The 24,594-nt window shown below is 38.8% G+C and overlaps 1 protein-coding gene across 1 annotated transcript in view; it reads left to right on the top strand.

Moving 5' to 3' along the window:
* GOLGB1 (golgin B1) overlaps window positions 1–24,594 on the top strand; it is a gene marked incomplete at its 3' end in the record, with an annotated part of 82,719 nt that overhangs the window by 24,350 nt on the left and 33,775 nt on the right. Inside the window, 2 exon segments of the mRNA XM_080696528.1 lie at window positions 15,682–16,084; window positions 19,594–19,709. Coding sequence (XP_080552654.1) covers window positions 15,682–16,084; window positions 19,594–19,709 — 519 coding nt within the window.

Genomic DNA, 24,594 nt, shown 5'->3' with positions numbered 1-24,594 from the left:
ATTGTTCCAGCGTATATTCTAGTGAGAGTGGCTGATGGACCAGTTTGGCATCTCGTTGTTTTGGCTCTAATTGGTCTTTAGATCTTGTTTTAGCCAAGGCTGCCACGATTGTTTCAAGCCCTGCCATTGTTAAAGAAATCTGGGTGGTCTTGTAGGCTAAATAACAGCTGAAGATGAGCTACTTCTATCCATCTTTCCTCCTTTTTATAAAAGAGATCTAGTTGCCGAATAGTGTTATAATTTAAACTTCCCTAAAGGGGCCAGATTTCTCCGTCCCCCAGCACATACTGTGGCCATACTTGGGTGCAGAGAAATATGAGATCTTTCTTCTTTAGCATTTTGGTGTCAAACTTTTCCCAGTTTTGGAGGACACATGTGAGTGGAGATCCGGCTTCCACTTTGGATTGCTGGGATCCCATCTTCAAGATGCAGTGGCTTTCGGGCCACTGTCGGCTGGAGTCGCCTTTGGCTCGAAAGATAGCCTTGCATGGGCGCCAAAAATGTTACGGTTTGAGAATATGTTATGGTTTGGGAAACTGTCCCCAGGGACCCCTGTTAGGGTCCCACACACAATTTCCCTCAAACCACAGCAAAACACCACAAAAACAGAAGATAAAGAGATAAAAAGGCGCGGGTTCTTGTCCTGAGCTAAGGATAAATACACATTAGCCTGGACTCTTACTGAAGATTTAAAGGAGTTTATTAAAAAGGTAGAAATAGCCGGGCGTGGTGGCGCACGCTTGTAATCCCCACGCTTGGGAGGCGGAGACAGGAGGATCGTGCAGGTTCGAAGCCAGCCGCGCTGGCTTAAGAGACCCTGTTTCCATATAAAAAAGTATAAAAATAGGTCTGGGAGTGTAACCCATGGGAGTGTAGCCGGAGGTAGAAGGGATTCCAGGAACCCCAGTACCACCAAAAAAAAAAAAAGATAGAAATACAGAAGATAGTTACAGCCTCACGTTACTGGGTAACATCAGGGGGTGGTTCGAATGAATTCACCTTAATTTTTGAATATTAAGACAGTGTGCATCATTGAGATAAAATCCCATTTAGTCATAAAGTATTATCCTTTTTATATATTATCAAATTTGATTTGTTAACATTTTGTACCTATTGGTATATAGTTTTCTTTTTGCTTTGGATTATCTTTGTCAAACGGGTACAGTAGCAGAATTATGCCAGTCTTATAAAATGTTCCCTTTTCTTTGATTTTCTGAGAGTACTTTTTTCTTATTTAGAGTTTGTGTATGATCAATATTATAGCTTTTTTAAATGTTTGAAAGAATTCACAGTGAAGCTATTTTGAGTTTGAAATTGTAGGAAGTTTTTGTGTGTGTGTTTATGATACTGGATATTGATACAGGGACATCTACCTCTGAGCTACACACCGAACCCTATTTTATTTTTTATTTTGAAACAGGGTCTCACTAAGTTACTGTGTGCTGCTGGCCTAGAACCTGAAATCCTCCCTTCGTGGTCTCCCAAATATTGAGATTATAGATGTGCACCACCATGCCTGGTTGAAGATTTTTATTTTATTTAAATTTTTTTTTGTTGTTGGTGCATTGTAGGCATATACCTCAATGGGATACAAGATGGTGGAGACAAACATGCACACAATTAGCCCTTACCCAGGTCTTACTCCATTCCCTCCTCCTCCTTCCTTCTCATGTTTGGTATGGTGATTGACATGGATATGTTTATTAAAATACTTCATGTGCATTAGAGAATTTCCCTCTTTACCCCTCCCATGCCCTCAGTTAGGTCATATCCAATTTCTTATTTTTTGTGACTGACTAATCTCACTTAGCAATGCTATTTCCCTGTAAATGACATAACTGTGTTTTTCTTTATGGCTGAGTAAAATTCCATTGTGTACATATCCCATAGTTTTGTAATCCATTCATCTGTTGATGGACATCAAGACGGCTGAGGGTGTAGCTCAGAGGCAGAATGCCTCTGGGTTCCATCCCCAGTACCACCAAAAAAACCCACAAAAACTCTAAACTCTTCTCTTGCTATCTCTTAAATTATCAGATGAAGGTTTGTGGCCAAGTATCTATAAAAATGACTTAAAAATTCCCAGATTCTATAAAAATTGTATAGAATAAACCCCTCGGATAAAAAATATGTAAAAAGATATGAAACCAAAGATGTGGCATAATTATTAGGTATATACTCATCATTAAGAAAACCAGTGGGGCGTGTTGGCGCACACTTGTAATTCCTGCGCTAAGGAGGCGGAGACAGGAGGATCGCACAGGTTCAAAACCAGCCTCAGCTACTGAGTGAGGCTCTCAGCAACTTAGACCCTGTTTCCAAATAAAATATAAAAATAGGTCTGGGAGTATAGCCTGGAGATAGAAAGCCTCTGGGTTCCACCCCAAATACCACACACACACACACACACACACACACACACACAAAAGATGTATTATTACAATGCACCAATAAAATAAATATAAGCCAGGCATGGTGGCACACACTTATAATCCCTGTGCTTGGGAGGCAGAGACAGGAGGATCACGCAGGTTCGAAGCCAGCCACGCTGGCTTAAGAGACCCTGTTTCCAAATAAAAATATATATATATAAATAGGTCTGGGAGTGTAGCCCAGAGGTAGAAGGGTTCCATCCCCAGTACCACCAAAGAAAAATAACAAATAAATAAATTAATTTAAAAAAGAAAACCAAACATTGTGGATGTATAAATTAAATGCATGAGCCAGGCGTGGTGGCGCACGCTTGTAATCCCCGCGCTTGGGAGGCAGAAACAGGAGGATCGCGCAGGTTCGAAGTCAGCCCCGCGCGCTGGCTTAGGAGACCCTGTTTCCAAATAAAAAGTATAAAATAGGTCTGGGAGTGTAGCCCGGAGGTAGAAGGGCTTCCAGGAACCCCAGTACCACCAAAAATAAAAAATAAAAAAAAAATAAATTAAATGCATGAGAATTTTCATTATGCATGGGAAAAAACAAGTCTCTTCTTCCTTTCTTATGAAATACATATTCCTTTTGCTCTGTTCCTCTTTGAGATGCCCCTGTTTAGGTTCGTTTTACTTTAGGAGAGAGACATTGTTGTTTGGTGGCATTAACCTAATCTTATAATGTTGTTTGTGAACCTAAAAAGGTTCTTTCAAGTGGAATAGACTGGGATTTCTATCTTTGTGTTGTAGGGTGTCCACCAGAGAAGACCAGTTGGATTTAGTTTAAGCCTACTAGAAAGTCTTTATTAGCCGTCAGAGGAATACCTGTAGGGTGTTTAGTCCTGAGTGCAGCCCTAAGCTGTTTCTCAGGTCTCTTTGTTTGTTTTGTTTTTGTTTTTGTTTTTGTTTTTGTTTTTGTTTTTGTTTTTGTTTTTGGTGGTACTAGGGGTGGAACCCACAGGGGCTTTCTACCTCCGGGCTATACTCCAGACCTATTTTTACCTTTTATTTGGAAACAGGGTCTCACTAAGTTGCTGAGAGCCTCACGGAGTAGCTGAGGCTGGCTTCGATTCTTCTCTCTCAGCCTCCCAAGTGTGGAGATTACAAGCGCCAACACACTCCTCCTCTCTCAGCCTCCCAAGTGTGGAGATTACAAGCGCCAACACACTCCTCCTCTCTCAGCCTCCCAAGTGTGTAGATTACAAGCGCCAACACACTCGGCCCTTAGGGCTCTTTTTGTATGTCAAAATCACAAGCTCGGGAGTAAAGAGTTTAGGTTCCCACAGAATGGATGATCAACAGTTCCTTTCAGTGGGTGTGCAAGTCAAGCGAAAAGTTCAAAAACCAGGAACAGCTTTGTACATGAGCTCAACAACCCATGTCTATCCTGTCTGTGGTCCACTTTTTGATTGTTTTAAGGATAGAAAGTTTCTAATGGCCTTTGTTGCTCAGCAGGTGTGCGCAAGCAGAAGTTACAGAAGCCAAACAGGCAGTTATATGTGACTAGCTAGGTGCCTGGTGATGAACATTAATGCCTTGGGGTCACCTAGGGTAACATCATGGTGTTACTGAAGCTAAGGCCTCGGCTTATTTCATCACATTTATAACCCAAGCTTCAATATTACATTAAAAACCCAATAAACTGGAGGTTTATGTAAAATATTTTATTTCTCTGTCTTTGGGTTAAAAAAAATCTTCAAAGATTACCTAGGCAGTTTAGTAGATAAAGTGTCTTCATGGCAGGGGAACTTTTAGAAGACAAGAATGCTGGAGGCTATCTGGGCATTCATGTGAGAACTTTTTACTGGAGAATCATTAATTTGTTGTCTTTCCACAATTTAGGCAGCCACTGAAGAGAATATTGCTTCTCTGCAGAAGAGAGTGATAGAGCTAGAGAATGAAAAGGGAGCCTTGCTCCACTGTGCTACAGAAATGGAGGAACTGAAAGCTGAAAATGGTATGTATGCATTAAAACCATAATTCTTTTCTTATTCCGTAAGTGCCTCTACTCTTATATGTATACATATAAATTTTCTGATTCTAGGATAATAAAGATTTTAAAGCTGGGCATGGCAACATATATTTGTGATCCCAGTACTTGGGAGGCTGAGACAGGAGGATCTCAGGTTGGTGGCCAGCGTCATTTACTTAGTGAGGCCAACCACAACTTAGTGAGACCCTGTTTCAAAATAAATAATAAAAAGTAAGGCTGGAGTATAGCTCGGAGGTAGAATGCCCCTGGGTTCCATCCCTAGTACTGCAAAAAAAAAAAAAAAAGATTTTAGTAGAGCTGGTAGTTATCAATCTTAAGATTAATACACACTAAATAATTAGAGCATAAATGGACACCTTTTTTATTATAAGCTCTTCTAATATAAAGAATAATCTCAGCCAAACAGAACCATATGGTTGCACACGCTTATAATCCCAGCATTGGGGAGGCTGAGACCCTGTTTCAAAAATAAAGAATAAAAAGTAGGGCTACGGGTGTAGCTCGGAGGTAGAATGCCCCTGGGTTCCATCCTCAGTACTGCAGAAGAAAAAAAAAAAGAAAAGAAAAAAGAAAGAAAGAAAGAAAGAAAGAAAGAAAGAAAGAAAGAAAAGGAAAAGGAAAAGGAAAAGGAAAAGGAAAAGAAAAAGAATACCCAGACACATACTAACATAGAGCTACAACCCCAGCCTGATTTTATTTCTTATTTGGAAATGGGGTCTCGCTAGGTTGATGAGAGTCTCACTACTTGCTGAGTCTGTCCTTGAACCTGTGATCTTCCTGTTTCAGACTCCCAAGTACTGGGATTACAGGTGTGCACCACCACATTGGCTCTATTTTATTTATTTTTTAAATCTTTCCTTTATCCAAAACTAGTATAGGACCTGGCAAATAGCTACTGCTGAATATAGTTTTTTTTTTTATTCAACTGAACTTATTAGCATTTTATTTTATTGAACTGTGTATGAACTAACTGTTACTAAAAATGAAGATGTATTTCCTTCGACTTATCTTCTTCACAAGGACTGTCTGGGTTTACTAGTATAAAATTAATAATTCCTTACTGATCTCATTCATCCTGGATTAACTATTATACTTTATCTTCTAGGAGTGAGAATGAATACCAAATAAGTTTATAAAGCTTTTCTTAAACTTTAGTGCCAATATTTCAAATTAACTACTTTACAGTTTTACACTTTAGACTGAAGATTATGTACCCATATTAAACTATTCCCACCATTGCTAAGAAGTAAAGAAAGCCACACATCCAGCTCATTATTTAACCCATTCAAAGAAAACCCTTTGAGACCTTATCGGTGATCCTTATTCTGCAGTTTTGCAAATTGTCCCTAACCTGTCTGTTCTATGAGTTCCACTCTCTTTCCCCGGGATCACCGGCTCTCAGGTTTTCTATAGTGGCTTTTGTGTCTGGTCTCATGGTTACCTTTGCTTTATGTGTCATGTTGTTTTCAACTCAGTTTTGCACTACCTCATCCTCAAATAATCTTTTACAAAGTGTCTGCACATATCATATGTACTCTCTCCAGTTCATTTGTTTTATGAATATTTCTACTTTCACTCATATAGGAAATGCTGTGGTACATTCCTATGTGTCAGCCATTGTTCTGATTGCTGAAGATATAGCTATGAATACATTAGAAAAGAGAGGCCATAAACTTTATATAAATAAGATTTCAGAGTAATAAGGGTAAAATAGGTAAAATAAGACAGGGTGCTGCAGGAGTGCTTGGGGTAAGAGGGAAACAGTGCTGGGGAAGCCAGGGCAGATCTTTCTGGAGAGTTGAGACCTGAATGATAAAAGGGGGACAGCCATACAAGAGGCTTATAAAGCAGGAGGTAAAGCAGTGCAAATGCCCTGAGGTATGAGTGGACTTGGCATGTTAGCAGAACAGAAAGGCCAGGGGATTTTTTTGAGGGGGAGGCATTATCAAAAAATTTTTATGAGGTCAGCATAATCTTAATACCATTACAAGATAAATACTTTTCCAGGAAAGAAAATTACAGATCAAAAATATACTTATACATTTACATATACTTACAAATCCTTGACAAAACATTAACAAATAAAATCAGAAATATATATAGAAAATATATCATGATTTCTCCTAGTCATTCAGGGTTGGCTTAACATAAAAAAATCAATGTCATTTATTTATTTATTATTATTTTTTGTGCTATTGGGGATTGAATCCGGGGGCATTCTATCTCTGAGCTATACCCCCAGCCCTATTTTTTATTCTTTATTTTGAAACAGGTCCTCACTAAGTAGCTGAGGCTGACTTCAAATCTGTGATCTTCTTGTGTCAGCCTCCCAGGTACTGTGATTATAAGTAATTCACTTTATTAACACATTAAAGAAGACAAATTAGCTGGGCGTGGTGGCGCCGGCTCTTGGGAGGCTGAGACAGGAGGATCTCGCACAGGTTCGAAGCCAGCCTCAGCTACTGAGTGAGGTTCTCAGCAACTTAGTGAGACCTTGTTTCCAAATAAAGTATAAAATAGGTCTAGGAGTGTAAAAAAGCCCCTGGAGGTAAAAAAGCCCCTGGGTTCCATCCCCAGTAACACACACACACACACACACACACACACACACACACACACACACACTTGACAAAAACAATAACCAGCTCTGTAAAGTACTTTCAGCAAACTAGAAATAAAAGAAAAATACTTTCCAAATGAATTTCTGTGAAAAACTGATATCTAATATTATAGTTAATGGATTATAGTTAATGGTCACAAACTATTTTTCTCCTGGATGAGAAATGGCTAAAGCATGTATCTATCTGTTATCTGTTCACATTTTTGCTCGAGGCTCCACCAGTTAATATAAATAAAGCAAGACAAAGAAATACAACACATCCATATTGGGAGATAGTAAATATTCTCAGAAGACATGATTATGTATATAAAATCACATTAAATGTAGAAAAAAAACTCCTAGAATTAATATATGAGAGTTTAATAAAGGTGCAGAATTACAAGAATAGTATTCAGAGATCAATTATAATTCTATCAAGAAACAATCATAAATTAAAATTTAAATGTAATATCATTTACAGTAGCATAGAACACATGGAAATTTTTAGAGATACATATTCAAAGAATGAGTGAGATCTGTACATTGAAAATTTTATATATATATATATACATATATATATATATATATATTTACTGAAAAAACAAGAAAGCAAAATAAGAAAATACTGAAAGAAATTGCACCATCATGCCCAGCTGAAGGTCTTAATAAATGGAGATATATTGCATAGTTTGGGTCATAAAGTTCAGTATTAAGGGGTTGTTTTTATCAAAACTGGTCAGTTGAGTCAATGAAATTCCCATAAAGCTTTCTATAGAAATTGACAAGCTAATTCTGAAATATGTGAAAATGCAAAGGACCAAGATTAGGCATTTTTGAAAATGAAACATACTTGAGGATTGCCACCTAATATAAAAATTTATTCAGGCCAGGTATGGTGGCGCACGCTTGTAATCCCAGCATTTGGAGGCTGAGACCGGAGGACCATGGTTCGTGGACAGCCTCAGCTACTTAGTGAGGCCCTTTGCAACTCACTGAGACCCTTTTTTTTTTTTTTTGGCGGTACTGGGGCTCCTGGAAGCCCTTCTACCTCCAGGCTACACTTCCAGACCTATTTTACATTTTTATTTGGAAACAGGGTCTCCTAAGCCAGTGCTTGTGGCTGGCTTCGAACCTGCGTGATCCTCCTGTCTCTGCCTCCCAAGCGCGGGGATTACTAGCGTGCGCCACCACGCCCGGCTGCTCAGACCCTGTTTCAAAATAAAGAATAAAAAATAGGGCTAGGGGTGTAGCTCTGAGATAGAATGCCCCTGGGTTCCATCCCCAGTGCTGCAAAAAAAAAAAAAAAATTATTTAAAACTACAGAAATTCAGAGAATGTGGTAAAAAGTAAGAAAATTAAATCAATGAAACAATATGGAATCTAAACATAGAAAACAGATTTTTATAAAGATGCATAGGAAATTTATTTTTTCTTTCATTTCTTTTTCATTTCTTTTTTCCCATGTATTGGTGCGTTATAGTCCTCTATCATTACACAGTTCACAGTGATGTGACATGCCTGCACACGGCCCTTGGCGGGCTCTCCCCCAGGTTCCTCCCCATTATTCCTTTTCCCCATAGAGGGTATTGAGATTGACATTGGTGTTCTCACATATGTACCTAACATCAATGGAGGCGATTCCTATATAGATCCACCTTCTACTCTCCATCCCCTAGACCACTTTCCTGGGTCCACTTGAGTTTCTCCTCCATTACCTGAAGTCCCTCTGCTATCCCGATTACTCACTAGCTCCAACATATGAGAGAAGGCCAGTGTTTCTGGAGCTGTGTGAACAAAAAGAAGTATTGCTAGAGGAGGTGGTTCTACAATAAGTAGATTCAAAGCAGGAGGACCTCTGCAGATCATGTTAAGACATTTGGAAGTTGCATAAAATATATGCTCCCCTTACTGTATTTAGCTTACCAGAAAAATTTAAGCTTCTTGGGAATATTTATATCATTGTTTAAATATTTTTATCTTACAAGGTATTACTATCCTTGTTAAGATCTATATATTAAGACCCAGATTCTCTTCTTGTCTGTGAAATAGCTATATAACCTCTTCGTGTCCTCATGTGATGACTGAGGAAATTGGACAGCTCCTATGCAATGCTAAAATTTACTGTTTGTATAAGTATATGTATGTCACTGCTTAGTGTAAAATGTTTGTCACAAACATAGTAAGATTATGGGTAAGTTAAGGCAAATTTATTGGCTTAGGAGTTCCAGGTGATGCCACAGAAATAACTGCTTTATAACTTATGGCCTGGCATCTTTCTCATTTCCCATCTTCCACAGATTAGGATTCTTCACTCAGGTTCATTATTATCACCTAGTTCTGTTTTGATATCTTCTCTATTCTCCTGTTCTCAAGCCTTTTATCTCTCCTACACTACTTTGTCTTTTTCCTTTTCTCTTGTTTTATGTATCTCAAATAGCATCACATGCAATCATGTCTCTTTTTTTCTTCAAACATTCTCTATATATTTTTCTAAAGGTTTGATTTTGTGACTTTCAGAAAAACTGTCTTCTCGGATTGCTCTTCTGGAGGCTCAGAATAGAACTAGGGAGGCAGATAGTGAAGTCCATGAGGTAAGTGATGCATTCTTAGTATAACCACAATAGGAACTAGGTTAAGAAGAGGTAACTGCCAGTCGAAATATTTCTAGCCAGGCATGGTAGCCCATGCCTGTAATCCCAGTACTTGGGAGGCTGAGACATGAGGATTGCAAGTTTGAGGACAGCCTCAGCAAGTAGTGAGAGTCTCATCAACCTAGCGAGATCCTGTTTCAAAATAAAAATAAAATAGGGCTGAGGGGGTAGCTCGGAGGCAGAATGTCCCTGGGTTCAACCCGTAGTGCCAAAATAATAATTAATAATAATAATAATAATAATAATAATAATAAATCTGTACTTGTGTTGACAGATAATTGCATTACCCATGGAGTGAGATGTATTTAAGAGATTTATAATGTTTAGAATCTCTCACATACTCATGTTTTGAGTCCTCACAGTTCTTTGCACCAAATTAATTCAACTACTTTGTCCCATATCAGAAGAGTTTCTCAAGGGAGACTAGATAAATTCTCTTGGGCTTCCCATACTCCCCAATTGGTACAGTTATACCTAGGACTTTACAAGAAGGGTATCTTTGAAAAATGGTTCTTTTTACAATTCATAATTGCCAAAGTGTGGAACCAGCCATGATGTTCCATCAACAGATGAACAGATTTCAAAACTATGAGATATGTATACAATGGAATTTTACTCAGCCATAAAGAACAAAATTATGTCATTTGTGGGGAGATGGATGGAACTGGAGAACATTATGCTAAGTGAGATTAGTCAGTCACAAAAAGTAAAAAAATCGGCTGCTCTTTCTAATATGTGGAAGCTAGGAAGAAAAGGGTCATAGGAGGAACTCTAGATGAGAAAAGAGAAACCATAGATAAGGCGACCCAACTGAGGGGGATTGGAGGAAGGAACAAGGACATGATGTACATTCACAACATGTACATGGTGTACACGATGTATATTCACAAATATATCAAAGTCAATCACTAAGCCAAACATGAAAAGGAAGGAGAGGGGGTGAAATGGGATGGGAATTGGGGAAGAGCTAAATGAGTGATGTGTGTATGTATGCCTCTACCATTTTGTACTCCATTACAATGTATGGCTATAATGCACTAAAAAATATGGTGCTTTTTATAACCTGAAAATTATTATCAGAAATTTATGGTTGCTTAATATTCTGTTGCTTTAAGGTTACTGTGTTAGTTTTGTGTTGTGTTATAATAAATGACCTTGAGGAATAATGTAAATTTTTAACAAAAGTGTCTGCTTATTTATTTTATTAGTGAAGGTTCTCTAGAGAGACAGAGTATATATACAGAGAAAGGTTTATTTCAAGAATTGACTGAGACAGGAGGATTGCAGGGTCATAGCCAGACTCAGCTTCTTAGTGAGGCCCTCTGAAACTTAGTAAGACTCTGTTCCAAAATAAGAATAAAAAATAGGGCTGGGAGTGTAGCTCAGAGGTAGAATGCCCCTGGGTTCAATCCTAGTACCGAAAAGGAAAACAAACAAACAAAAAGAATAATTGCCTCCGCTAGTTGTAGAGTCTGACAAGTCCAAAATCTGCTGTGTAAGCCAGCAGTCTATCTGGCCCAGAAAAGAGTTGAAGTTTGAGTATAAGGCAGTCAGTTGGCTAGTAGAATTTATTCTTCTGAAGGAACGTCCTTCTTTTTTCTGTTAAGGCTTTCAAATGATTACCTACTCAAATTGGGATGGGGTAGTCTGGTTTACCCAGTTCACTGACTTATATGTTAATGCCAACTAAAAAAAATGCCTTCATAGAAACATCTAGAATAATGTTTGACCAAATATCTGTGTACCATGGTCTAGTTAGGTTGACACATAAAACTAACCATCACACTTACATTCAGTATCTTTTCATGGGGCCACTAATGCCCTGTTTACAAAATTGTCAAAAGGAGACAGAATTTGAAAAATTATAGTATTATATGGTTACTGACAAATTATGAGGATCCAGAGCAAAAGTGAATCTTGTTTTTCCAAAGAAATGCTTAATGTTTTTACGCTGATGAGGAATAGTGTCTAGTGAGAATAAGATCTATAGTATCTATCTCAGCAGTAGTATCTAGTGAGAATACAGCGTTAAAAAGAACAACTAGCCAGGCGTAAAAAGAACAACTAGCCAGGCGTGGTGGCACACACTTGTAATCCTAGCATTTGAGAGGCTTATGGATTGCAGACAGCCTCAACTACTTAGTGAGGCCCTTTGCAACTCAGTGAGACCCTGTTTCAAAAATAAAGAATCAAGAATAGGGCTGGGAGTGTAGCTTGGAGGTAAGAATGTTCCGGGGGCGGAGGGGGGACAACTAGCTGAGTGTCTTTGTGCATGCCTGTAATCCTAGTACTTGGGAGGCTGAAACAGAAGGATTGTAGGTTTGTGGCTAGCCTTAGCAAATTAGCAAAACCTGTTTCAAAATGAAAAAGGCTGGAGGTATAACTTGGAGGAAGAAGCTCCTGGGTTCTACCCCTAGTAACCCCTCCCCCCAAAAAAATAAAGAAAAAAAAACAATAGGAAGGATTCCTTAAGAATTCCCTAAGAAAAAGAAAAAGAAAAATTAACCCTGGGAGGCTAAGAAAGAAAGATTGCAGTTCTTCCTGTGAGGCCCTTTGCAACTCAGACCCTCTTTCAAAATAAATAAAATAAAGGCTCTGTTTCAAAATAAAGGGCTGGGGGTATAGCTCAGAGGTAGAATGCCCCTGGGTTCCATCCCCAGTACCAAAAATAAATAAATAAATAAATAAATAACCCGCTGGGCGTGGTGGTACATACTTGTAATCCTAGCATTTGGGAGGCTGAGACGGGAGAAACGCAGTTCACAACCAGCCTCACCTACTTAGGCAAAAAAGAAAGGAAAATTTTTAAAAAGAACATTCATATACAGAAATTGCAAAAGAAAAAGTAACTAATAATATCCCTTAGGATAAAAGAGAGTGAGTAGAAAAGTTTCTTAGAAGGGCTAAGCTCCACCAAAAGAGGAAAATTAGTATTAAAAGAAAGGGTCATGAGAGTGGCCAGAAAGAGCAAAGGTCTCCAGCTTCTGCCCTTTGGGATGGAATGGCACTGATTCTTTACTCAGGCAAAAAAAGCAACTTGAACTCTCCAGGAATCCTAGGGAGCAGATGGGCTGTAAGGAAGGGAAGGAAGAGAATGAGTAAATGGCATGTAAGATAATGAGAAAGGGGGAAACTTAAGAATACTTAAGGTAAAAGAAAACAAAAAGGGTTAGCTACATTGGAGTCCTCTGGCAGAAATGATGCCTTTAACCATATCAGGTTTGTAATATCTTTATGGATGGATAACTAGGAATATGACATGAAGGAATTTCTTCCCTGTGCTAAGTACTGTGTCCAGTTTGGGTCCCTAGAAATTTGAGTATGGCATAGGTAATGCAGAAAGCAAATATGTAAAATTATTAAAATAGTGCTTAAGAAAAATGATATAACTTCTTAAAGAATAATTCTAAACAATGAATAATTTTTCATACCCAGTGACACCAAGTTGACAGCTAATATTCACTGAATACTTACCCTGTGCCAGCTCCTGCTGACAACTGGTAGAGCTAAGATGGAAACCCAGCCAGTTGGGCTACATGGCTTATTTCCTGGCCATTGAACTATTTGACAATTCTTTGTTAGTTGTCTTTTGTCTTCCCCCTCATCCACTTTGAATTTTTCTTTTCTGGGGGTGTTATTGGCTGAGGTCAAGATTTTATGTGTACCCTGCCCCCCAGACCCATTTAAATAGAATATTCATTAAATTTATCATGGCATTGTCTTTCCCAAGAAAACAATTAGAGACATTTTTATGGGTTAAGCAGCCTAACACAGTAATCCCTATAATAATTTGGTTTATATTTTGCCAGATAAGTCCCCTAATTTCATACCCAAGCAGCAGCAGAGCTCCTTTTTGATTATTTGGTTATGGCAGTTTATCTGAATCTTCTTGCTTGATAATCTACTTTTCTGTTAAAGACTACCTTATCTAATACTTGCAACTTTCTTCTTTCAATGACTAGGAAAAGGAATACTATAACTTCCTCCTTTATATAGGATGAATGAAGATTTCATTCATTTCCTGTATCTGTTTTTCTGTCTATTTTTGTGGTGCCAGGAATGGAAATGAGAGACATTCGATCTCTGAGCTATACTTCCAGTCCTATTTTATATTTTTTGTTTTGAAGCAAGGTCTTTAGACTGAAATTTTTCAGGGCCTTGCTAAGGTGCTGAGACTCGTATTGAATCTGCCATCCTCATATCTCAGCCTCCAAAGTATGAGATTTACAGGCTTGCACCAGCACACCAGGCTTCTTTTTTTTTATTTTTTAAGCAGTTCTTAGGAGAAACAATTAACAGTTTTATTTCTATTTATTTATTTTTGTTTGTTTGTTTGTTTGTTTATGGTACTGGGGGTGGAACCCAGGGGCTTTTCTACTTCTGGGCTATACTCCCAGACCTATTTTATACTTTATTTGGAAACAGGGTCTCACCAAGTTGCTGAGAGCCTCACTAAGTAGCTGAGGCTGGCTTCGAACCTGTCTCAGCCTCCCAAGCGCAGGGATTACAAGCGTGCGCCACCACGCCCGGCTCAATTAAGAGTTTTAATCTAAGTAAAAAAGTTTCCCATGTAAGTAATAGCTAGGAAATGAATTCTGAGTTTCTTTAGATTTTATGAATACGTCTTGATCTTACTGTGAGACTGGCAGAGTCACCCTAGAGAGCCAATCTGGGAGAAGGAAACTGATTTTTTACAGACTTAGCAGTCTCTTTCCTTTCCATCAGTAATACCAGTATTACGTTCTATAGTGCAAGTATTATAGACACCTGTGCATAGGAAGCACTTCCTGATAGAAAGCACTTCTTGGCCTGTCTTTTCCTTCCCACCCCCAGTATGTGCTCTCTATTTGGTTCTCAGAAAGATGTCTCGAAAATCATATCTGACTAAAGTTCCTCGTTACTTAAAGTAACAATGTTCAAGTCCCTTAACAATATGCTCTATGGAGAGCCTTATGATTTGGCCTCTGATTATTTTCCAGCCTCACTTTTGCCTTTTCCTACTAGAGTTTTACCCACCACCAGTCTACAAACTACATTGATTAACCATGTGTTGCTCTTTTTTCCTGTGTGTGTGTGTGTGTGTGTGTGTGTGTGTGTGTGTGTGTGTGTGGTGCTGGGGATTAAACCCAGGGCCTACACCCTGAGCTAGACCCCCAGGCCTATTTTTTATTCTTTATTTTCAAACAGGGTCTCACTAAGTTGCAGAGGGCCTTACCAAATAGCTGGGGCCAGCCTTAGACCCACAGTCCTCCTATCTCAGCCTCCCAAGTACTGGAATTACAAGTGTGCACCACCACACCAGCTCTTTGTTTTTGTTTTTCAACTTATTTGCTTTACTTGTCTGATTTCTTGAGTGTGTGTGTGTGTGGGGGGTACTGGGGATGGAACCCAGGGACTTTCTACCTCAGGGCTATACTTTTATATTTGTTTTATTTTGAAACAGGGTATTACTTGGTTGCCAAGAGCCTCACTCAGTAGCTGAGGCTGGCTTCGAACCTGTGCAAGCCTCCTGTCTCAGCCCATTAATGAATTACCTAGCTGATTTCTCAGTGTTTGAATCTTAGATTAGGTAACTCTCTTTTAGGAAGGAAATTTCTCTGCTCCTACTAATATGTGTGTTTCTGCTATGTCCTTTACTCTTTGTGTTACAGTTTTCTGTTCTAGCACTTGAACTTTGTGTTCCTTGAGGCAGAGACTGGATACATTTATTCATTATTCATTGAATATCTCTCTGTGCATATACTGTGCCAAGGGTTAGAGATCAATGAAGATAAAACAAAGTCTCATCTTATGTTTTTATGGTAGAGAGAGCAGAATTTAAAAATGATGACACAGATTACTATATAAGGGTACAACTATTGAAACTATCCACAAGCAAAAATAGAGGGTCTTGTGCAATAGTAGGTTTGAACCCAAGTGCCTAGCCTCTACCCTTCTCAACTAAAAGAGGCCTTTGACCATTCTTATGAAAACATAGATTGTATATATGACTCATGAGACTTTATGTTTTTTTCTTAGATGCTTTCTCAGCAGTTACAACAGATGGAAGCTGAGCATACTACTTTAAAGAACACTATGGAAACAGAAAGACAGGAATCCAAGACTCTGATGGAAAAGATGGAACTTGAAGTGGCAGAGAGAAAATTATCCTTCCACAACCTGCAGGAAGAGATGCATCAGGTTTTGGGACAGGTGGAGCAAGCAGGCCACGCCCAGGCTGAGCTGCAGGCTCGGTACGCAGCCTTGGAGCACAGGCACAACGCAGAACTACAAGAGAAGACCGCTCACATTCTGAGTCTTCAAAAGACTGAACAAGAGCTGCAGTTGGCTTGCGATGCTCTGAAGGATGAAAATTCAAAACTTCTCCAAGAGAAGAATGAACAGGCGGTTCAGTCGGCCCAGGCCATTCGACAGCTGGAAGGTCGGTATCTGGTTGCTGTTAGAGGCCACATCTCTAGCATGCGAGTGGCTTGTACTTCCTGTGTTCCAGGATCTGCTGCTGACATCATTTGCTCAACCCATGGGAATCAGTAGAGGGTGTGTTAGAAAAGGCATCGCTTCTGAATTCTTTGCATCGTTCCCGTCTCTGACTGAAGTTAGACTCTATCTTAATGTAGTTACCAGTCCAGTACTGAAAGCTGATGAGAGTGATGTGCTAGATATTAAGCAGAATGCTGTGTGAAGCATGCTCTGACCTGAGGGATTCAGTGACTGGAAAGAGCAGGATGTGAATTAGTCTTGGGAACCTCAGGCCAGAGTGCATAGGTATGACAACTGAACTAACTGCATTGAGTCATCTCTAAGTTTTTTCTTTGTGTTGGAGGTGAGTGGTACTGGATGTTGAGCCCAGGAGCATTTTGCCTTCAAGGCATACCCCAGTCTTCCCCCCTTTTTTGAGCTAGTCTCACTAAGTTGCTGAGGTTGGCATCCAACCTGCAGTCCTCCCAAATACTGGATTACAGGCATGTGCCAGCATGCCAGGCAGACATCTATAAATTTAATCCCAAATCTCAGTGCTTTTCTTACAGTTGAAAAAAAATGTTTTAAAGAAATTTTTATCATTTAAGAAGGTGCAGGCAGGTGTGGTGGCTCATTCTCCGTATTTGGAGGCTGAGACAGGAGGATCAGGGTTCAAGGACAGCCTCAGCTACTTAGTGAGGCCCTCTGCAACTCAATGAGATGCTGTTTCAAAATAAAGAATAAAAAATAGCTGGGTGTTATGGCACACTCCTGTAATCCCCGCGCTTGGGAGGCAGAGATGGAGGATCGCAGTGGTTCGAATCCAACCCTTGCTGGCTTAAGAAACCCTGTTTCCAAATAAAAAATATAAAAAAATAGTTCTGGGAGTGTAGCCCAGAGGTAGAATAGAAGTGTTTCCAGGAACCCCAGTACCACAAAAAAATAAATAAATAAATAATAGGTCTGGGGATGTCACTCAGAGGTGGAATGCCCCTGGGTTCCTGCAAAAGAAAGAAAGAAAGAAAGAAAGAAAGAAAGAAAGAAAGAAAGAAAGAAAGAGAAAGAAAAAACAAAGAGAAAGAAAGAAGGAAAAAAGAAGGTGCAGACTGATGTGGTGGCAAATGTCTGTAATTATTATTTATACATGGGAGGCTGATATAGGAGGTTTGCAGGTTCAATACCAGACTTATCAATTTAGCAAGAATCTAACCAACTTGTGAGACCCTATCAAAATAAAATATAATAAAAATTGCTAGGTGTGGTGGCCCACGCTTGTAATCTCAGTTCTTGGGAGGTTGAGACAGGAAGATCCAGGTTCGAGTCCAACCTCAGCTACTTAGGCCTTCTGCAACTTAGTGAGACCCTGTTTCAAAATAAAGAACAAAAATGGGGCTGGGGATGTAGTTCAGTGGTGGAATGTCTCTGGGTTCAATCCCCAGTATCACAAAATAAAGAATAAATAAATAAATTAAAACTAAAAATAAAAAGTGCTATGGGTACAGCTTAGAGTTTGAGTGCCTCTGGATTCAATTTCCAGTACCACCCCCCCCCCACACACACACACATACATACACACACAGAAGGTGCAAGGAAAGGTTTTTAAACATTGTTTTAAAATTAATACATAGCTGGGCGTGGTGGTGCACTCTTGTAATCCCAGCGCTGGGGAGGCTGAGACAGGAGGAGCGCACAGGTTCAAAGCCAGCCTCAGCTACTTAGTGAGGCTCTCAGCAACTTAGTGAGACCCTGTTTCCAAATAAAGTATAAAAATAGGTCTGGGAGTGTAGCCTGGAGGTAGAAAAGCCCCTAAGTAACACACACACACACACACACACACACACACACACACACACACAAATTAATACACAGCCAGGGGTGGTGGCACATGCTTGTAATCCCAGCATTTAGGAGGCTGAGACTGGAGGATCGTGGTTCACAGACAGCCTCAGCTATGTAGTGAGACCCTCTGCAACTCAGTGAGACAGACCCTGTTTCAAAATTTTTTGAAAAGACTAAAAACTGGGGCTGGGGGTATAGCTTGGAGATAAAATGCCCCTGGGTACCATCCCTAGTTACACACACACACACACACACACACACACACACACACAACACAAAAAGTAATGTCTCTAAAAATCTGAGCATTTTAGACATTTCTAAATTAAAAATGAAACTTGCTTGGTATCAATAATACATTTCTCCAATCCTCTTCCCAAAATTATTAATAACTCTGGGTGTGGTGGCGCATGCTTGTAATCCCCATGCTTGGGAGGCAGAGACAGGAGGATCACGCAGGTTCAAAGCCAGCCACGCTGGCTTAAGAGACCCTGTTTCTAAATAAAAATATAAAATAGGTCTGGGAGTGTAGCTTGGAGATAGAAGGGTTTCCAGGAACCCCAGTACCACCAAAAAATAAAATAAAATAAAAATAACTCTACAATTGAAAAATAGCTAAAGGAAAATTTTAGAAGGAACTGACTTGAAAATGTGTATCAAATATCTGCATATTAGCCAAAAAGCCTCAAGGGGCGTTCATTACCTGGGAACAGGGGTTACATGAGCATCCTGCTGTGGAATCTTGAGGCTACCTAGAACGCTTAAGTGGAAGGTAAAGGAAATAAAATATAAAACGCCAAAGCTGTTTTGAAAGGAAAAATGAACTTTAAAAAAATGCCTAGATACTATTTAATTTTGCCATTGAGAGAAGTCATTTACTGAAGTATCTTTTGGTACTTAAGGGCATTTAAACAGTTTGTTTGTTTTTGTTTTTTGGGTTTTTTTTTTTTTTCAGGACCAGGGGCATTATACCTCCAAGCTATATCCCCAGTCCCATTTTTTATCTTTTATTTTGAAACAAGGTTTTACTGAGTTGCAGAGGGCATCACTAAGTAGCTAAGGCTGGCAGTGAACCTGTGATCCTCGTGTCTGAGCCTCCCAAGTCTGGGATTACAAGTGTGTGTTACCATGCCCAACTCAAATTGATTTTTTTTCTTTTCTTTTTCTTTTTTTCTCTTTTTCTCTTTCTTTCTTTCTTTCTTTCTTTCTTTATTTATTTATTTATTTATTTATTTATTTTTTGTGGTACTGGGGATGGAATCCAAGGACTTTTTACCTCTAAGCTATACTCCCAGACCTATTTTTAGAAACAGGGTCTCACTAAGTTGTTGAGAGCCTCACTAAGGAACTGAAGCTGGCTTTGAACCTGTGTGATCTCAGCCTTCCAAGTGCTGGCATACAAGTGTGGGCCACCACCCCTGGCTTTCAAATAGATTTTTAAACATGCCATTGGCATTGTAATTTTAATCAAGGTAACCAAGCTTGTAAACAGCATAAAAATGCTATTAGCATGATAATGTTGATCAAAGTAACTGAGCCAGTAAACAGCATATGCTGTTTCCTTAGATAGTTTTAACTCAAAGTTTCAGACTTGAAGCAGTTATCACTTCTATTTATTTTTTATCTTTTTCATAGATCAACTCCAGCAGAAATCTGAAGAAATTAGCCAATTTCTAAATAAACCAACTGTGCAAAAACATGAAATAGAATCACAGACTTCTTTCCCAGGTGTTTATGCAGAGGATACACAGGTAATGTGAATTTCTTATGATCTAGTTGTCTGCTCTATCTCTCCTTGGGGGCCTTACTGAAGATGTGCTCTAGAGAAGCGTATAAACCTTTTGTCCTCTCTGCCTGATAAAATGCTTTGGGAAGGATGATTCTGTTTGACAGGAATCATGAAAGACATTGATACAGTATCTCAACAACAAATAATGAGACCAAGCAGAGAGTAGTGCCGGACAGTAGTGGCACGTACTTGTAATCCTAGCACTTTGTAGGCTGAGACAGGAGGATTACAGGTCAAGGCCAGTCTCAGAAACTTAACAAGAACTTTCACCAATTAACACGACCCTGCTTTAAAAAACATAAAATAAAAGCTGGGCATAGTGGCGCACGCTTGTGATCCCCGCGCTTGGGAGGCAGATACAGGAGGATCCCGCAGGTTCGAAGCCAGCCTCTCTGGCTTAAGAGACCCTGTTTCCAAATAAAAATATAAAAAATAGGTGTCTGGGAGTGTAGCCCGGAGGTAGAAGGGTTTCCAGGAACCCCAGTACCACCGAAAAATAAAATAAAATAAAATAAAGACAGGCAGTAAGGAGAAGAGTGGGTGTCTCATCTTTTCAGGTCAGAACCGAGTTGGAGGCTGGGCGTGGTGGCGCACGCTTGTAATTCCCGTGCTTGGGAGGCAGAGATAGGAGGATCCCGCAGGTTCGAAGCCAGCCTCTCTGGCTTAAGAGACCCTGTTTCCAAATAAAAATGTAAATAATAGGTGTCTGGGAGTGTAGCCCGGAGGTAGAAGTGTTTCCAGGAACCCCAGTACATTAATAATAATAATAATAATAATAATAATAATAATAATAAATAATAAAAAATAAGACTAGTGATCTAGCTTAGATGTAGAACATCAGTGGTTCATATCCCCAATACTATTACTACTACTACTACTACAAAGACAATAGATAATAAGTTCCATGATTTCATGAGCCTTTCTGAATCTAATTTCTTAACTGGAGATGAATTACTATTTTTACATTCTTTTAAAATTAATTTTTCTAATAGTTAGCTTTTTTTTATTAGAGTGAGGTTTTATCAGATTTAGAACGCAAGTCTAAACAAACTTATAAAACTATCTTATTGCTTTCATTAAATTTATTTATTTATTTATTTTGTGGCACCAGGGATGGAACTCAGGGGCATTCTACCTCCAAGCTACACTCCCAACCCTATTTTTTATTCTTTATTTTGAAACAGAGTCTCCCCAAGTTGTGAAGGGCCTCACTAAGTAGCTGAGGCTGGGCTCAAACTGCGATCCTCCTGTCTCAGACTCCCAGATGCTGGGATTACACAGGTGTGCCTTCACACCTGGCTTATTAAATTTATTATCTGTAAAAAATTTAGTTTCCAAGTGGCTGCTGATTGCCCAGTATATTTTCATTTTCTTCTACAAAAGTCACTGTGGAAAGCCAGATCACAATCAGCAAAATGCAGCTTATTGAGCATAAATATGAGCAGGAGGCAGGTTAGTTTGAAGATCTTGATTGACGAGGGGCAAGCTGGGAAACTGGCTCCTCTACCTCTGTTATCAGGTTATACTCTTCCTGTGAGACAGCAGAGCCAATGGGTAGTATTGAGCACTAAATTTTTGCTTCTTGGTTTCTAGCATCTAGGTTTTATATTCTCTTCCATTATCTCATTCTCATGTTTCCCTTCAGTATTTTGTTAAGACATTTTCCAATCATTCAATTGTATGGAAAAGATTTTATAGTGAATACCCATGTACTCACAGCTATAATTAATATTTTACTATATGTATTTGTTGTTATCAATTATCGATTTATCCGCTGGGTGTGGTAGCGCACACTTGTAATCCCAGCATTTGGAAGGGTGAGACCGGAGGATCACAGTTCGTAGAAACCCTCAGCTACTTAGTGAGGCCCTTTGCCAACTCAGTGAGACCTGGTTTCCAAATAAGGAATAAGAAATAGGGCAGGGGGTGTAGCTCAGAGGTCAAATGCCCCTGGGTTCTATCCCCAGACACACAAACACACACACACACACACACACACACACACACACACACACACACAATATATATATATATATATTTATCCATCAGTTCTTAATTTTTAAATGTATTTTATAATATAGACATTAATATATTTCTAAATATTTCAGCATGCTTATCATCGACTTAGCTTATAGTTGAAGTATACTTATAGTATACTTATAGCTTTATAGTTGAAGTATATTCATTATGGAAATTTTTCTTTTTCTTTTGAGGTAAGATTTATAAATCATTATCACCAGGTGTGCCGGCACACACTTGTAATCCCAGTACTTGGGAGGCTGAGACAGGAGGATCGCAGGTTTGTGGCCAGCCTCAGCTACTTAGCAAAGTCCTCCACAACTTAGTGAGACCCTGTCTCAAAGAATAAAAATAGGGATGGGGATATAGCTTGGAAGTAGAATGCCCTTGGGTTCATTCTACCTCCTAATGGCTTTTATTTTTAAAGATTGTATTATTATTATTTTAATTTTTATTGGTGCATTGCCATCATACACACATCTTAATGGGGTACAAGATGGCAGAGGCATACATGCACACACTATGATGGCTTTTGAGTAAAAAACATTTTAATTTTGAGGAAATTTATTACTACCAGTTTTTTATGATTTAGGTTTTTTGTGTTCTATTAATCTTTCCTTAGCTCAAGTCACAAATTTACCATCTTGTTTTCTTCCACAATCTTTATCATTTTAGCTTTCACAGCTAAGTCTATGAAATTCATATAAATCTCTGTGTATGGTATTAGGAGTTTTTTATTTGTTTTTCTCCATATGTATATTCAATTCCTTTTATTTATATTTTTGGTGCATTGTAATTATACATCATAGTGAGATTCAAAGTGATACCTTCATACATATACACATCATTTAGTTGGCAACATTTCTTCAAGAGAGTTTACTTTCCTCGTATTGTTCTGGTACCTTTATTGAAAATCAAAGATTGCCAGGCGTGGGGGCACACGCTTGTAATCCCAGCATTCAGGAGTCTGAGACCGAAGGATTGCGGTTCGCAGACAGCCTCAGCTACTTAGTGAGGCCCTCTGCAACTCAGTGAGACCCTGTTTCAAAATAAAGAATAAAAAATAAAGCAGGGGGTGTAGCTCGGAGGTAGAATTCCCCTGGGTTTCATCCCCAGTACCGCAAAAAAAAAAAAAAAAAAAGAAGAAAAGAAAAAGAAAATCAAAGATTAATAAGTCTATTTATGAACTTTCTGTTACATTGATCTATTTATTAGTCCTTATGTCATTACCACACTGTCTTCATTAGAATAGTTTGTAGTTAGTCTCAAAGTCAGGTAGTGTAAGTCCTCCAACTTCGTTCTCATCAAGATTGCTTTGATTATTAATCATTCACCAAATACCATGTGCCAGCTCCTGCTGGCAACTGTTAGAGCTAAGATGTAAATCCGGCCAGTTGGGCTGCATGGCTTGTTTCATGGCCATTGGACTGTTTGACAGTTGTATGTTTGTCTTCTGTTTCCCCACCTCCACCCATCCAGTTGGATTTTTTTTTTCCCCCTGGGGGGAAAATGGAGTTACTGACAGAGTTCAAGATATTATGCGTGCCCTACCCCCAGACCCATTTAATAAAATGCTCATCAAACTTATCAAGACATTTACTATTTTTCCCAAGAAAACAATTAGATAATTTTTATGGATTAAATAGCCTAACAGTAATCCCTGTAATAATTTGGTTTATATTTTGCCAAACAAGTCTGTAATTTCATACCGAGCACCAGCAGTGCTCCTTTTTGATTATTTGGTTATAGCAATTTATCTGAATCTACTTTCTTGATAATCTACTTGTCTGTGAATAACTATCTTATTTAATATTTGCAACTTTCTTCTTTCGGTGACTAGTTTAGGAAAAGGAATCCCATAACTTTCTTTTTCATATAGGATGAAACAAAGATTTGATTAATTTTCTGCTTCCATTTATTTATTCATTCATGTGGTACCAGGGATTGAACCCAGAGGCATCCTATCTCCAAGATACATCCTCATCCTTTTCACACACACACACACACACACACACACACACACACACACACACACACACACACTTTTTGAAACAGGGTCTCTAGATTGTTGAGGGCCTTGCTAAGTAGCTGAGGCTAGCCTCCAATTTGCAGTCCTCCTGTCTCAGCCTCCCAAGTATTGGTTTTACAGGCATGTGCCAGAACTACCAGCCCCTTTTTAGTTTTAAACATTTCTTAGGAGAAACAATTAGGAGTTTTAATCTAATGAAAAAAAGTTTCCCTTATAAGGAATAGCTAGGAAATTAATTCTAAATTTCTTTAGGTCTTATAAATACGTCTTGATCTTAGCATGAGATTGGCAGAGTTCCCCTAGAGATCACAGATATATTACATAAGTATATGTAGACTGAACACCACACTGCTGAATGAGGAACAGGCCATAAAAGAAAGAAGGAGAGAAATAAAATTCCCTAGAAATAAATGGAAATCGAGATACAACATATCAGATTCTCTGGAACATGTGAAAGGCAGTGTTAAGAAGAAATTCATAGCACCAAGTCCTCACATAAAAACAGATAATCACCCTTAAAAAGTAGGAACAGTTTAATCCCAAAGCCAGTAGAAGACAGGAAATCATTAAAATCAAAGTAGAAATCAATGAAGATGAGAACAACAACAAAAAATCAACAAAACCAAAAGCTGGTTAAACAAACAAGATTGATAAACCTTTAGCCAACATAACCAAAAGAAAGAATGAAGGAATTAACCCAAATTACCAAAATAGATGAAAAAGGTGATATTACCACAGACAGCACAGAAAGCCAGAGGATCATCAGAAACTACTATAAAAAGCTGGGCGTGGTGGCGCA

Source organism: Muscardinus avellanarius (assembly GCF_963383645.1).
Source record: "Muscardinus avellanarius genome assembly, chromosome: 5".
Classification (NCBI taxonomy): domain Eukaryota; kingdom Metazoa; phylum Chordata; class Mammalia; order Rodentia; family Gliridae; genus Muscardinus; species Muscardinus avellanarius.
Note: the sequence above shows the minus strand (reverse complement) of the source record. Positions and strands in the feature narration are given on the sequence as shown.